This window comes from Pogonomyrmex barbatus, unplaced genomic scaffold, assembly GCF_055798465.1.
Source record: "Pogonomyrmex barbatus isolate J1 unplaced genomic scaffold, ASM5579846v1 scaffold12, whole genome shotgun sequence".
NCBI classification, from domain to species: Eukaryota; Metazoa; Arthropoda; class Insecta; order Hymenoptera; family Formicidae; genus Pogonomyrmex; species Pogonomyrmex barbatus.
In genome coordinates this window covers 4398306-4413322 of record NW_028297108.1, presented here as the reverse complement: position 1 = coordinate 4413322, position 15017 = coordinate 4398306, and the positions used below count along the sequence as shown (strand labels likewise).

Here is a 15017-nt window from a genome sequence, read left to right as displayed (position 1 = left end):
GAACGCACTTGTGGCGATGCCTCGTGGACGACGGTCACGTGATTCACGTGCGGCAGGGTGAATTTTTGGCCGTTTTGGCCTAACCACCAAAATTTTTGCGGCTCGCACCCTCATTCTCATTCGCGAAGCAAAATTTACAGAGATAAACTGGAAATACAGCAAAGTTTTTGAGTTATGTAATTCGAGAGATAAATCAAAAACGTCGACTGGTGAAACGTCTTGTCTGGTGAAAACGACGGAGTTTCATGTGGAACATCCTCACCGATCTAACGGATATGTATTTATCTTTTTTTCCTTCCAATGTGACCTGAGACAGCGGCAGGTGACACGTCGTCAACATTCACAACATTCTTGACAAAACCGTCGGAGATTCTCAATTGACTCATGGGAGATTCCCTTTTTATCTTTGACACACACACACACACACACACACATATATATATATAAAGTACAAGCTTTGTGATCTGCTTTTTTAAATAATTCTTTGTCTTGTATGTTTTCCGATTGTGTTCCGCATTTAGCTGCAATTGTAATCTCTTATATCACGCTGATAGTCTGTTTAATCATGCCCAAGTACTTGAAGACTCAACATGAGAATGGAAGGAAATTTCATGGACGGAAAACAGTTTTAAATTCCTTGACAAGTGAAGTGTTCGCTGCTCGATACAACGAATTGATTGAGCTAAATACGCAGCTTGTGACCAATTTCAGAATCTCTTCAAGTCTTCAATCTAGATGGAGAAAGTCCAATAGGAAGACAGAAACAAATAAAATCCAGGAACAAGCAATATCAAATTCTTCAAAAGCCATACAAGATAACATGACACATCCTATGGAGTTTCCGAGCAGATTGAAGGAGAAGAACATGAATAATACTATAGAAAAGTCTGAAGATATCACAAAGGAGGAAACAAAAAGTGACAGAACTGTAACAATGTCAACTGATGACAAATGCAGGACTAAAAATTTAGTTAAGAATCAGGTTGGACATGTACAATGCAAACCTTTTTCTAATCTTATCTTGTTATTGTCTGAAGTTATTTTTTTGTTTATATAAATGTCTTGTAATATAGAAATTGATTATCTCTAAAATTGTGTTATACTTTATTGCTTTTGTTAACATTTTTTTTTTTGTTAGACTGATACTGATGATAGATTGAGAAGAGAAGACAAGACAGAAGCGCAAATAATAGCAAAAATAGAAAACAAATTTGATATAGAAAATGAACAATGTAATGGAAAGATAAGCAATGAAAATAAAAAAAAAAAGAAGGCAAGGAATGCTGGCAAGACAAAGAAGCTATTTTCGGATCATATACCTGTATCAAAAATGAAGAATATTTTAAAAAAACGACATTCTGATGAAGAATATGTAATAGGGAATCTTCGTATAAATCCTTCTTTTTACAAATTTGCTTATTTACGTTTGGAAAATGATGAACGTGACCTATTAATTGTTGGTACAGCAAATAGAAATCGTGCTTTTGAAGGAGATTTAGTTGTGGCATGCGTACATCCAGAACAATCTTGGCATAAATTCCCTGATGGACAAATACAAAAGACTGGTAAAATTGTTTGTATATTAGAGAAAGTGCACTCGAGAAAAGCAGTCGGATTTTTAAAGAAACAAGATTCACTCCTGATGTTTTATCCAAGAGATCAGAGAGTACCGTTAGTCAACATACTCCCTGAATCAGTGCCATCTTTATATTACGATCGAGCAGATCTCTGCAATATAATGTTTCTTGTTGTTATTGATTTCTGGGAAAAGATATATGCATCTGGGTAGGTCTACAATACACAATACACACATTATTCAATATATATAAAACTATGTCAACAATTTTAAAAATGTAATTTTGTATACGACATATTTATATTGATATTATTGTCTTCTGTTACTTCTCTCTTATTTTATCCTTATATATAATATACTTATATATCATATTTATTATGTGCAGACGAGTTATTTCGGTAGTAGGTAAAGCTGGCGAAATAGATACAGAATTACAAGCGATAATACTCGAAAATAATATAGATATATCTCCGTATCAAGAAACATTGTTGGAGGGACTACCAGATAGCAATTATATTTTAACAGACATTGACATGAAAAATAGAGAGGACTGGAGACACGAATGCATTTTCACGATAGATCCTGCAACAGCTGTAGATATAGACGATGCCGTTTCTTGTAAAGATTTAGATAATGGAAACTACGAAGTATTTGCAATATATCAACTTTATCTCGTAGGAGACATTCAGGGCAAGACTTGATAAATCGTTTATCAATTTCAGATTGCGGTACATATATCGGATGTCACACATTACTTAAAATTTTTCTCCCCATTAGATAAGGAAGTTTCGAAACGAGCCACAAGCGTTTATTTACCACACATGACTTATCATATGCTACCAGAGAAACTATGCAAAGTGTGTTCCTTACTACCCGGTAAAGATAGATTAGCTTTTTCTGTAATTTGGGAAATAACGCCAAATGCCGAAATTGTGAAGCATCGTTTCGCTAGGACTGTAGTAAGATCGTGTTGTCAAATGTCCTACGAATCGGCTCAAGCCATGATCGACAATCCGGGAAAGTCTTGGCCAAAAGACTTCCTCGACATAAAGGCGGATTATACCGCATCGTTATTGTCCGATATAGTGAATAAATTATTTAAATTGTCCACTCAATTGCGAAGAAAACGTTTCGTTAACGGTGCACTTAAATTAGATCAACCAAAATTACAGATATGCATAGACACTAGACTCAGTCAAGACTATGGAATGCCGATACCTATAAACTATTATTTATATGAAGTAAAAGATAGCAACAGGTGAACTTTCACTATATTTATAGCTGACTTATTATAAGATTTTGTCATTAATATTATGTATGAAGAAACTTTGTTTTTAGTTATTAATCATCCATTATGCATATATTTCAGTCTTATAGAAGAATTTATGCTATTGGCAAATATGACTGTCGCTACACAATTATATATCGCAATTCCACAAACAGCTTTATTACGTATTCATAAAAATCCGTCCAAGCACAGTCTCAATACAATACAGAATATAATGCAAAAGTATGGAATTCATTTAGATATTGAAACAGCCGGAGCCTTGCAGGCCAGCATCCAACGCTATAATCTAGAAAATGATTCTGTCACAGTCGATGCCATGAAATATATTATGTTGGTTATCATAAATCTCTGTTCGAAGTCTATGCTAGTAAGAATTTTAATTTTTTTATTTTACTATTATATAATTTATAAATGTAGATATTGATTTTCTTTCTGTAATGTTGAAAATCGTATTTTTCAGCGTGCAGAATATATATGCGCGTCTACTATTCCGATGCAAGATTTAAAACATTATGCGCTAAATGTACCTCTTTACACACACTTTACCTCTCCTATTCGAAGGTATTCTGATTGTATAGTTCATCGTTTGCTCAGTGCAACTCTTGAGAATAAACCTTTACCAAGTAAATGGACAGCCAAATTGTGTTCCATGTACGTTAATAATGCAATATGAAATTGAAGGAAAATGATATGAAATTTGTTTCGATAAGTAACGTTTACTTTCAATTTGCAACAGGATTGCAGCCAATTGTAATGTGAAGAAATATAGCGCGAAACAAGCTCAAGAACAAAGCACGGAGTTGTTTTTCGCATACATGGTAGGCCTTGCGGGTAATTTTGAAGCGGCAGCTACTGTGATGAATGTGAAGGAAGATACATTAGATGTTATTCTCTGTGATGCTGGGATAAAACTAAAAATAAATCTTAAAGACATAGAATACATCGCTTCGTTGAAGTATTCTATAGATTATGTACCAACTATGACTGTTAATTGGAAGAAACCTCCTATTATACAGGTACTATTGTAATATTTTGTATATGTTATGATACTAACACAAATATGTTATCAGCATAATGATCAATGTCTATTTTAGGTAATCAATTTGTTTAGTTTGATACGTGTACAAGTAACAAAAATTGATGAAGAATTGCGCTTGAAAGCGATTCTTCTACCACCGACGCAGTAATAGATAGAAATTTAAAACATTTTTGTTTTAACAATAATCGACTATTTATATGATTTGACGGAATCTTTATAATGTATGACGAAGATTTTCTAACATCATTTTAAAAATTTTTAGGAGTATTCATGTATATATGTACATGGAGAAACGTTATCTTTATAAATATGGAGGATCACAAATTATAATTAGTAAAAATGCAATGTCACTGCACTAAGATCGGTGTTCATAGTCATTTCTTATATTTAAGACTCTTAAGTATCTATTTAAGATGTCACAAATACAGATACAAAGCTATATCACCATCTTAAAACGGTCTTGAAAATAAGAAACTACTGGACTATAAATACAGCCAAGAAAATACAATAATCAATTTTATGCGATTGATTTTAATGATTTAAACATAAATACCCTGTTTAGTATCATATATTTATTATTGTATATCGTTATATATTGATTTATTATTATTATATCGCTATATATTATTGAAAATTGTATATAATCATTATTATTAATAATAATGATTATATATGACATTTGTATATTATTAGTTAATAATACTAAATGCAGTATATGCATTATTGAAAAACTCGAAGGCAACAAACAATTTTGAGACTAAATTTATGTATAGTCTAGAAATGTTGAAATGTCGTTACAAATTTAAACCAAATATTATCTTCAGATTTTACGTGATCCTCCAAAATAATGAAAAAAATGTTTTTATATTGATTTTACCTGTCTGCTTATATCATTGTAAATTATTAGAAGTTTCTTCTGAATTATTATTAAATATGGTTTTAGTAAATATGAATTTTTGTTATAAAAGAAAAATAATTTTAAAAGAATATGTACGCAGCTTTTGTACTAGCTTGTTGTATCATCTCGTAAATAAATATTAAAATATATACATTATGTTGCAGACAATATATTATTTTATTATAAAATATTGGTTTATTGTAAATGTTTTATGTACATGTACATACCATATCATTTGGTACCTACATGTGATTTATAATGGAAACAATTGATTTTTTTATGAACAAAAGGGAAAGAATATATACGAAACTTAAGTAAATTTTCATGAACTTGAGACTATAGCAAAAATATCCGATAGTAAAATCTCAGCCAAATATATAGACTTATATAAATTCTATTACAGATCAAAATTAAATTCTATATTAGATAACAATGACTACAATGTACTTTCATATTTTCCTTTTTTCATTAATCTAAGATCTAGAAGAACTATAGAGAAATTTAATCCATATTCTGTACATTTATGTCTGTAACATTTACATCTTATATTTTTGCGTGTCTATTTTGACTTCCTAACGATAACTGTTACTATTAATATTAAGCGCTGTTTTATGCGCAATTTTATAATCATACATTACATTAAGAAGTTACAGAATAGACACCAATTGGACTATGTCAGGAATTTCGAAATTACCTTCAAGCAAAAAATAAAACAATATTTCTCGACATTTACCGTAGTTCTTATAACTACTGTCACTCTTCGTTGCTTGCAAATAATTGAAATTTGTTCATTCTTTGTTAATCAAGGTAATTGAAATACATATAATATTAAAACTGTGAAGCATCGGAGTGAAAAGCGATACACTGGATAACAGTCTTTGATTTATTCGGTATCGCTTTACATCAATAAATTATAATATTAAAAATAAAACCATGACTGTATATATATATATATATATATATATATATATATATATATATATGTATATATAAATTATCAATCAGTAAGTAATTCTCAAAGAATGTACACGAAGCTAATCCTAATCCATTTTCAGCCGTAACAATATTATGCCTAGTGATATCGTTAGCTCGATCTTTGTGATTGGTGCTGCTGGGTCTGCGATTTGTTACGATGCTCGTAATTCACGAGTCTTTGCCCCACAAGATACTTATCGTTTTTAATATGCTCGTATAACTTTTTGAACTGTCGTATCTGAAAACAGATCACTGCGCAGACCAAGTGTACTAAAAGGAGAAAAGGATATAAACGCCTGGCGATAAGAATCTGGGTCTGCAGATTAGTCACAAAAAGTGGAACTATCCCATAAGCCACGGCATAAGGAACCGCGAGGGCAAGACCGAAGCAACAAATAACAGGAGCCGCTAATTCCTTGATGACAAATTTTAAATCCATTTCTCTTATTCCTTCATTATATGCACGCTCGATAGCGAGACGTATTCGCCAATCTGGTCCCATCATTGTTACGGCGGTAGCTATTTTCGTGTATAGTACACCTAAGGCCCAATCTTGCCAAATGAATAAGATAGGATTTTGCTCTAATGGGACACGTAATGGAACTACCACCACTAACTCGAGAAGAAGACCGAAGAGGAGAGGTATGACTCCGACAAGCAATACAAATGCTACTGAAGCCTTCACGGCCAAGATCGCCCAGTGTTTGATCCGATCTATAATTGCTCTTCGGCCGCGAGGTAACCAGGAGAATGCTAGTGCTAAACCTCGCGCTGCAGCCCAACATACATACGTTCCGCAGGCTATCGTGTATACTTCATGCACTCTTCCGGATAGAGAACTCATGGACTCGCCACCATCTAAAATAAAAATCGTAGTTTAAAAAAAGTCATCAATAAAATGTTTCGCAGATTTATAATATATAATTTATAATAAGTGTAATATTTTTTTTCAAGGCATTTAAAAATTCGTATTAATTCGTAAAAAAGATTTTTGAGAAATGGATAGTTAAGACTTGCCAGATCCAGTTAATGTAGGCGGTAGCACAGGCGGTGACGGAGCGGGTGCCCCTACCATCCACAACGCCATCACTCTACGTCCGAGCCACACAGGCAGTGTCATAGCGACTAGACTAGCGATTACAAGAGATACGCAAACAAAGAGAAGAAGTCCGATCAATCTCGCGGGGAACCATCGCGGTCTGACATAAGGTTGAAATCCCGTAGGTCCTTCTCTTTGCAGCAACGCTTGGTGTGCGGCGCCCAAGTCCGGATGTTGCGGTTCTTCGATTACCGCCGGACCTGGATCATCCGCTTGATCTCGCAGAAGATATGATTGCAGATCCAATATCCACGCTACTACGCGACACCATGTTCTCACTAGAGCCTTTAACCACGTGCGAGTATGCGATTGTTCCAATAATGCGGGAAGGATTACTTGCAATAGAAGCAGTTCCAGTGAAAGCTCGCTGACCTAGAATTTAGAGGATAAACGTATAACTAAATAATCATCATAAATAAAATAAATTGTCATTATCATTCTTTTTTTACCTGAGCTTCGCTTTGTACGGTCACGGTATAAGGTAAAAATCCTGGCCAAGCCCATCTCAGAATCTTCACGGGCAACCACAACATCAATAATATGGCCGTGCCAAATATAATCGCAGACGCGACTAGTCGCCGTACATGTCGTAATATGGGAAGATGAATCATTTCTTGTATAGGAGAAAAATCAGGGTCGTTTAGATTCCGCAAGAACCAGAGAACTCCAGGCCGCAAGACTTCACGTAACAGAAGAATAAATGATGCAAAATAATAAATATAAACCATCCCCACTAGCCAATGGATGAACATAGATGTGCCGGGAGCAAGCCTAAATGAGGATTCTCTATCTCTGAGAGTGGCGTCAAACATCGCCAACGAGCAAATATCTAACCACCAGCCGCAAACTAATGGAAGTACACCGATCTCTACGACAGAGAGCAGAGAGACTTTGACGATAACATAACAGAGTCCCAAGATTCTCTGAGAACGTTGAAAGCCTAGCAATGCGGCGAGAGTGTGAAGGACCACTAGACAAACTCCAATAACGCAGTAACCACACAATGTAGTTACCAGACCTTCAAAGTGCGACGCGGCTGCATGTTCCTGCAGGCCCAATCCTGCTATTGTGAAATGACCAATATGATATGGACAGAAAGCGAATACCTGAAAAAAGATATACATTTGAAAATAAAATAAGAAAAATGAATTGTCTTATACTTACTTTTTTAAAAAAACTTACACATTAGCTAATAACCGTGTATAGACTCACCATGATAAACAAGGTATTTAGGGACACAACCCAGAAGACATGTTCAAGAAAGACAAGAGATCCATCTAATCCTAAGAGACGTTCCCAGGTTAATTCTTCAGCAGGTCTGTCCCACTCCATAGGATTCCAATTGGCCTCCTCGGCTTCACCCTGCGCCTGCCCTACTACATGTGCTTGCACCGCTACATGTGCTCTCGCCCAACGTTCGCCACCCGCGGCATTTGGCTGTCCACCATCTACGCCGAGTTCATCTCTGATTGGAAGAGGTGGAACAGGAGCTGGTGCCTGTACATCCCTCACTAGATCTTCAGGTTCGCCAATTCGAGGATTATTGGCCAAGTTCTCTGCTATGTCCTGATACATAGGACGTTGATCTATAATTTGATTTAAAAAACAAAAAAAAATCGTTAATTTGTATAAAAAAACGAAGACAATAGAATTTATCGTATTATTGCAACTTGATCGTTCTTAAAGTTATAAAAATCTAATTTATCTTACCCTCGTTATGTAATTCTCCTTCTTGTGGAATGGGTGGATCAATAAAGGGAGGGACATTATTGTTGTCCTGGACTTCCTGTGGCATAGCACGCTGTTCCTGAGGTTGTTGTGGTCGTTGTGCGTTTGCTTGTGGCGGATTGTCAACTGGAGGCAGCTGTATATCCCTTTCAAGCCAGTCGGGACCGCCCGCGTGTAAAATCTGTTCGCGTAGCCATACTAGGCCAATAAACGCGAACAAGGTGCAAGTAACTACAAAGCAACCATGAAACACATCCGAAGATATATTCTCGGTGGAGAATATGTCCATTGGTAATGACATTATCTACAAATACACAAAATTGTTAATGAAGTTTTCAGCTTTTAAATTACAAACCTCCTGTATCAAAATCAAAGATATTATACATATTCCTCTTACTTACTCTAACTAAATCAAGCGGACCGCTGAAAAGAGCTCTGTACGTGCGACATGCAGTTAAAGGGACCACTCCCAGCCATGCAATCGCCACCAAAGTATAATGTAACCAATATTTCACAGCGGTAACAATACTTGAGAATAAACCACCGATGACATCTCTCAATGGTAAACGCCGTGGCATGTCTGGGCTATATATAGGAGTAAATGAGAAACGATAGCCGCAAAGTTCACAGTATTCCTTGCGAGAATAACGCATCCATTGAACTAGACATTCCTGATGTATCCACTTAATGCTGCCTGTACAGATACATGGATGAAATAGAGGTCTGTCTGTAAGGCCTTCAGATCGACAGACCCGACAGATGTCCGCACCCAACATGTCCTCCGTCATGTTTGGTATTTAAAAAAAACACGTATCACAAGCAAAGGGAAGTTAGAAGTGATTCTCTAACACTGAAAACATATGAAACATTTTTGCATCACATAATTAATAAACATAACATTTTTAAAAATATATGTATTTATGACATCTCGTTTTGTCAAATTTTTTGTACAAAGCTTATATTTTCAATGCAGATAACTCAATTGTGAGATTATGAGGCATTTTTCTTCTCAACTGAGACACTTCTCATTGTCTTCATGACAATTTGAATTATTATATAAGAATGTTAATTCTTTTAATACAACATTTTGAAATAATTAATTACATTCTTCCAAACATTTCAATCAGTAAACACTATATAATTTTTAAATTCATAAATTTCTCTATAACAAAAAATTTTAATTTACGTTAAACCCGCCGTTAAATCCGACAAAACTAAGGATGCAGATGCTGATTCTTTTTTCCCTGATTTGCAGAAAATAATTTAGAAAAGATTAATGAGACGCGCGTAAACGACGAAATTCGTATTTAAGATGAAAAAACAAATCTTCAAAGTATGTGAAACGGAAATGGGCGCATTAGCGAATAGCTTGAGGCCGCATTTCCGTTAAAAGATTAAGCAATCGCGTGAATTTGACCGACGTCCGTGAATTTGATGCGTGGTAGGGACGATTGTTCAATGACACGATACGACACGGCATGACATGACATGATACATTACATGACACGTCAAACTTTTGCGAAAAACAACGTCAGGATAGCTAGCGGGTATCGTAACATTCGAACATCAGGAACCCCGATCAGTTTCGCGGATCGTCAGACAAAAGGGAGAGAAGAGCACAACCCGTCGTTACAAAATAAAAATCGTGTTGCATATATGCGTACATACATACGTGTTTCCGATTTTTTTATGACCTCTGAATTTCTCACTAGCGTAATAATAACGATGTAGCGCAACGTTTGATAATCAATACTCACGTGTAAATGTATTCTAAGAAAAATCTACATCGGAGATCCAAAACTTTTATTGTGCAAAATATATATCGACATGTTCACTTCTTTCTTTCTTTCTGCGTTCTCGGCATCGCGTCTGGTGACTTTCGAAACCTGCGAGACACAAAATCACCACGCCTCGGACTAGGTATGCTTGTTCTCTAAAAGTTTCTAGCAAGCACATTTGGATGCATCCAGAAGCTTATTGAATGCTTAGCCTGGATCTTTATGGAGATCCTCCGACGCTTTGACACTGATCGCCGATTGATGAAAAATGGATAATGGAGGGGGGAGAGGGTAAATAATAAAGATTCATTTACCGTCGTTTTATCCCCACTACTCATTTTCCACCAATCAGTATCTGTTGCTGCGTTCTGATATTTATAGCCAGTACTGAAAATCTATAATATATGTGACTATTAGGGCCGCTTTCTCGCGCATGCGTATTATGATCAATAGTCATATCTAGGGCTGTAACATGACATACGTATATAATAGGCGTTAAAATTTTGGCGGGCTCCACGGATAGGATGAGATAGGTTAAGTAAAGTAAGTATTTAAATATTATTAATTGTTATTAAAGGTAAATGTTATTATTTGTTATTTGTTATTAAACATAAATATAATATGGATATATATCCATATTACCAAAAGGGGACCATTAAAAAGCATGCTTGTAATTTTCATATAAAATAATTTTATTTCATTTTAAAATATTTTATTTTAAACACATAAATGTATTTTATTATATACTTTCTTTCTTTACATTTACAAAAATATAACTTTGTTAAAAAATTAATGTTATTGTAGGTTATTGATATTAATATTAATATTAATTATATTTAAAATTCTATATAATTAAATAATTTTTATATAATTTTTATAATTTTATACAATTGTATATAATTATAAACAATTTTATATAATATAAAAAATTTCAGTAAAAGAGATATGTGATACCTTTTTTCTTCTAAACGTGATACTTCAATAAACCTGCATCTAAATATGCGAGAAAGCGTTCCTGATAGCACTTCCTGATAGTACATGACCTGAGTCGGGATTCTGTATTCGCTTACTGTCGGTATCGTTAATTAACGACAGCCAATGACAGTCGCGCTTTTTTCCAAGATCGTCCTTGCATTGGCTGTCGTTAGTTAACGACATCGACAATTGTCGGTGGACATGTACAGAATCCCGGCTCTGAACTATATATTTTCAGTACTGGCAGTAAATATCGGAACGCAGCCTAGTACAATCAGTTCAGCCAAGAAGAACAAATTTATTATTAGTCACTGATCGTTCACTGATTTCAAATAAAATGCAGACATAACCATTCTCAGATGTTTCCTTCTAAATAAAAAAAACAAAGAATCTAAAGTGCAAAGAAATGTAGATACATTTCTGTTTTTCATCAACAAATCCTATTTTCCATGGATATCGATCATGTATTTTTTCTTTAACGTAAGCTCATGAAAAATGAAAAATTTGTATTGAAATTTTCAAGATCGTACAAATTGATCAAAATGAAAAGAGCGAATATATTTGTTTTATTGATCAAATTTTACAATATCAATCCTCTACTACGCAACAATGCATATTTTGATACAAATTTAATCTGAATTTAATTCTAATTATAAGAAGACAAAGATTAAAATTAATAAATATTAATAATAGAAGAAATAAAGGCACGTTTAGTTTCATTTTTTAATTGAATAATAAATTAAATCTTATTAATTTTTACTGATGTAAAATTATAATTCTTGTTCTATGTAAAAATATTTTATATATTAAAATTTCATTTTGTAAAAAATAGAAATAGAAAGATATATGCAACAAAAATCTCTATTTTAGAAATTATTTTATAGAATTTTGTAAAGTTCGAGTTTTCTGCAAAATAAAGTGTAAAACAAAAATAAATTTTATAAAATATATCATTACCATATCATTATACTACATAATACATGTATGTAAAAAAAATTATATAATCTAAATAATATATCATTATCGTGTACATATTGTACATCATTCAGATTATATAATTTGTTTTATTATATTTATATATATTATATTATATATAGATACTTATTAGATATATAGATATATTATTAGAATATTTATACAGATATAATTTTATTTCGTTCTGTCTCTTGTTAGAATCTTATAAAGTTCTTCTCTATGGTAGCCCACACTCTTGTAAAATTCTTCGAAAAACCTTTTGGCAGTTTGTTCTAAATATGTCTTTCTTCTTATAACTGCATCTAATTTGTCTTGTGCTTCTTCTATCTCGAGATCTATCGCTTTTATATTTGGCATCATATTCTGCATCTCTTTAATCTCGTTTCTCAAATCCTCAATCTGTTTTGTAAATTTCACTTTCTCTTTTTTCATATTTTCCTTCATTTCATCAATATGAGATATCTCATCTTTCAATGCATTATGTCCATCTAGCAAAAATTTAACTTTTTCCTGTAATTTTTCCAATTTTACGGTTTCGGAACAAATAAGAGATTCTATCTCATTCAATTTTTTCGTTAATATTTCTTTGATTTTTATTATTAAAGAAGCCTTCTCTTTCATTACATCCATTATTTGTGGCTCTAGCAATCCTTTCTCTGGCAATTTTAATTCATCAAAATTTATAATATCGTTATCAGTATGCATAAAGACTTCCTTATTATATGCCAATATCGCTTTATTAAGATTATTACTGAGGGATGTTAACTGCATATCTAAAGTATATGTTTTCTTTTCATAATCTTTTAAATGCTCATCAAATTGATGCATATAATTTTGACGTTCTGTGCACTCTTTAATAATATCTTCTTTTTGTCTCTTGGATATAGCTTGATTTTTTACAATTGATCTTAATTGTTCAAGTTGTACATTTCCTATTCGAATCTGTTCATCTAGAGTTTTGTATTCTGTGTTTAATTGATTTGTCTCAGCGGAAAATGTTTTTATACAATTCTCCATGGTTTCAATATCGTTTAATTGTTCAGTTTCTCTAGCATGCAAAAATGCTAATTTCTGTTGTAACTGTTCAACCTTTTTATCGACTTTCTGTGATTCTTCTTTGAGCATCTGCAATTTCACCTCTTCTTTCTCCAGTTCTTCACGCGCTTGAATTATGTCATCGTCGGTAACGCCCTGTTGGACCGATATATTCTGCAAGTATTGTTCCAACAATTCTGCCTCCTCATCATGCTTTTCATCATTCCAAGCTTTATAGCATTTTAACAGTGTTTGAAACTCCAGATTGTATCTTTGAGTTTCTTGCTCTGTTCCTATGAATGGCAAAGTTTCCAATTTATATGTATCAAACGCAATCTCTCTCACTTGGCATACTTCTACCAGCCATCCAATCCAACCGAGAACATAAGGCCATGAATGCATTGCACTGACTGTCCTTAGCCATGATTTAGTCATTATCCCAGGATAGTGCAACTTCTTGGCATATTTCGGTAATTCTTCTATATAATTTGTCGTCGTGAGATCATGCTTAATGTTGAAAAAAAATCTGAGAAGAAAGCCAGAGACCTCTACAAACATCTTTGATGTAATCGGTTTTAAACTCCCATTACTATTTAGCATTGGTAATTGATTTGATTTAACTGATAGTATAGAAAAAAAGTCATCTATCTTGTTCAGTAAAGCTATCCGATAGTCTTTATCATTCAGGGGTCTTGTATCCTTTTTAGGTCCCTTAGCACTTACACCACTAGCACGATCACCAGATGGTGATCGACCTATTGATAATGGTGAATGAGATCTGCTCAAACTCGCTGTAGATACTAGGTTTGTAGTGAATTTAGTAAGTCTTGGCGTAATTGGAGTTGTTGATAACTGGGTTCTACCTGCATACATACATGGATGAAAATAATTGAGATAAAAATCAAAGCATATTTCAGGTTAAATAAATTAAATCTATAATGATAGAAAACATATTTTGATCTTGTAAGCTGACTCAAGTTGCTTGACTGCGCTTCAGAAATTTCATTTAGAATAATGCATATGCAAATTTTTAGATTATATTGATATAATGATGAAGTTATAATAAAATTATAAATGCCTCAAGAAGAACATTTGTTACTTTAAAAAAAACTTCAGAAAATTTTACGCTTTAAAATTTTAACGCAGCCTGAAGAAGACAAGAATTTTAGATACTCAAAGACGCGAGATACCTGTAGTAGTTTTCAAATATGATTTTCTGCCGAGTGATCCTGCTCTATCGTTGGAAAAACTTCTGAAACGAGATCTGGGAATGTGAGAGGTCTCGACGATCGATTTTTTCGAGTTTACTGTTTGCGTTTTCCGCTGATCAGTCCGAGGCAAGCTTTTGTCCTCTCGTTCGATTGCGGATATCCTTACGGGATTACTGGATGATCTACGTTTCATTGAATGCATGGTCACTTTTGCGAGACAATGCGCGAAATCACGAGAGACTTGAAGAGACGCATGGGCATCCAGCTCTAAAATTCACGAACTTCGAGGATCCGTGTTGTTGTATCGCGAAATTCAAATTTTCAGTTTCTCAATCAGTGTGGCCAAATAAGCTAGCAAAATTCTCTTCGATATTAAACTTGAAAGTGTTGCATTCCCTAGTATTATTTTTATATATAAAGTCAATACTTCATATCATGAA

General features: G+C 33.7%; 3 protein-coding genes across 4 annotated transcripts; 1 reads left to right on the top strand and 2 right to left on the bottom strand.

Moving 5' to 3' along the window:
- The first annotated feature begins 493 nt into the window (after nt 1–493).
- Nucleotides 494–4969, top strand: LOC105428238 (DIS3-like exonuclease 2). The gene is made up of 8 exons (XM_011640418.3): nt 494–982; nt 1139–1785; nt 1962–2223; nt 2299–2834; nt 2946–3231; nt 3325–3515; nt 3601–3880; nt 3959–4969. Exons 1-8 carry the CDS (start codon nt 494–496, stop codon nt 4049–4051), a joined length of 2784 nt encoding a protein of 927 aa, XP_011638720.2. The 3' UTR covers nt 4052–4969.
- MARCH6 (membrane-associated ring finger (C3HC4) 6) lies at nt 4955–10562 on the bottom strand. Of its 2 annotated transcripts, none has more exons than XM_011640414.3 (7): nt 10361–10562; nt 9005–9453; nt 8586–8907; nt 8088–8461; nt 7325–7981; nt 6794–7247; nt 4955–6634 (listed from the first exon to the last, which is right to left on the bottom strand). In XM_011640414.3, exons 2-7 carry the CDS (start codon nt 9389–9391, stop codon nt 5886–5888), a joined length of 2943 nt encoding a protein of 980 aa, XP_011638716.1. In that variant the 5' UTR covers nt 9392–9453; nt 10361–10562; the 3' UTR covers nt 4955–5885. The 2 variants fall into 2 exon arrangements, with proteins under 2 accessions (XP_011638716.1, XP_011638718.1); XM_011640416.3 differs by lacking the exon at nt 10361–10562 and adding an exon at nt 10104–10307.
- A 1337-nt stretch (nt 10563–11899) lies between these two features.
- Nucleotides 11900–14927, bottom strand: Ndc80 (kinetochore protein Ndc80). Its single transcript, XM_011640413.3, has 2 exons — nt 14557–14927; nt 11900–14229 (listed from the first exon to the last, which is right to left on the bottom strand). Exons 1-2 carry the CDS (start codon nt 14777–14779, stop codon nt 12506–12508), a joined length of 1947 nt encoding a protein of 648 aa, XP_011638715.2. The 5' UTR covers nt 14780–14927; the 3' UTR covers nt 11900–12505.
- Between the last annotated feature and the right edge of the window lie 90 nt (nt 14928–15017).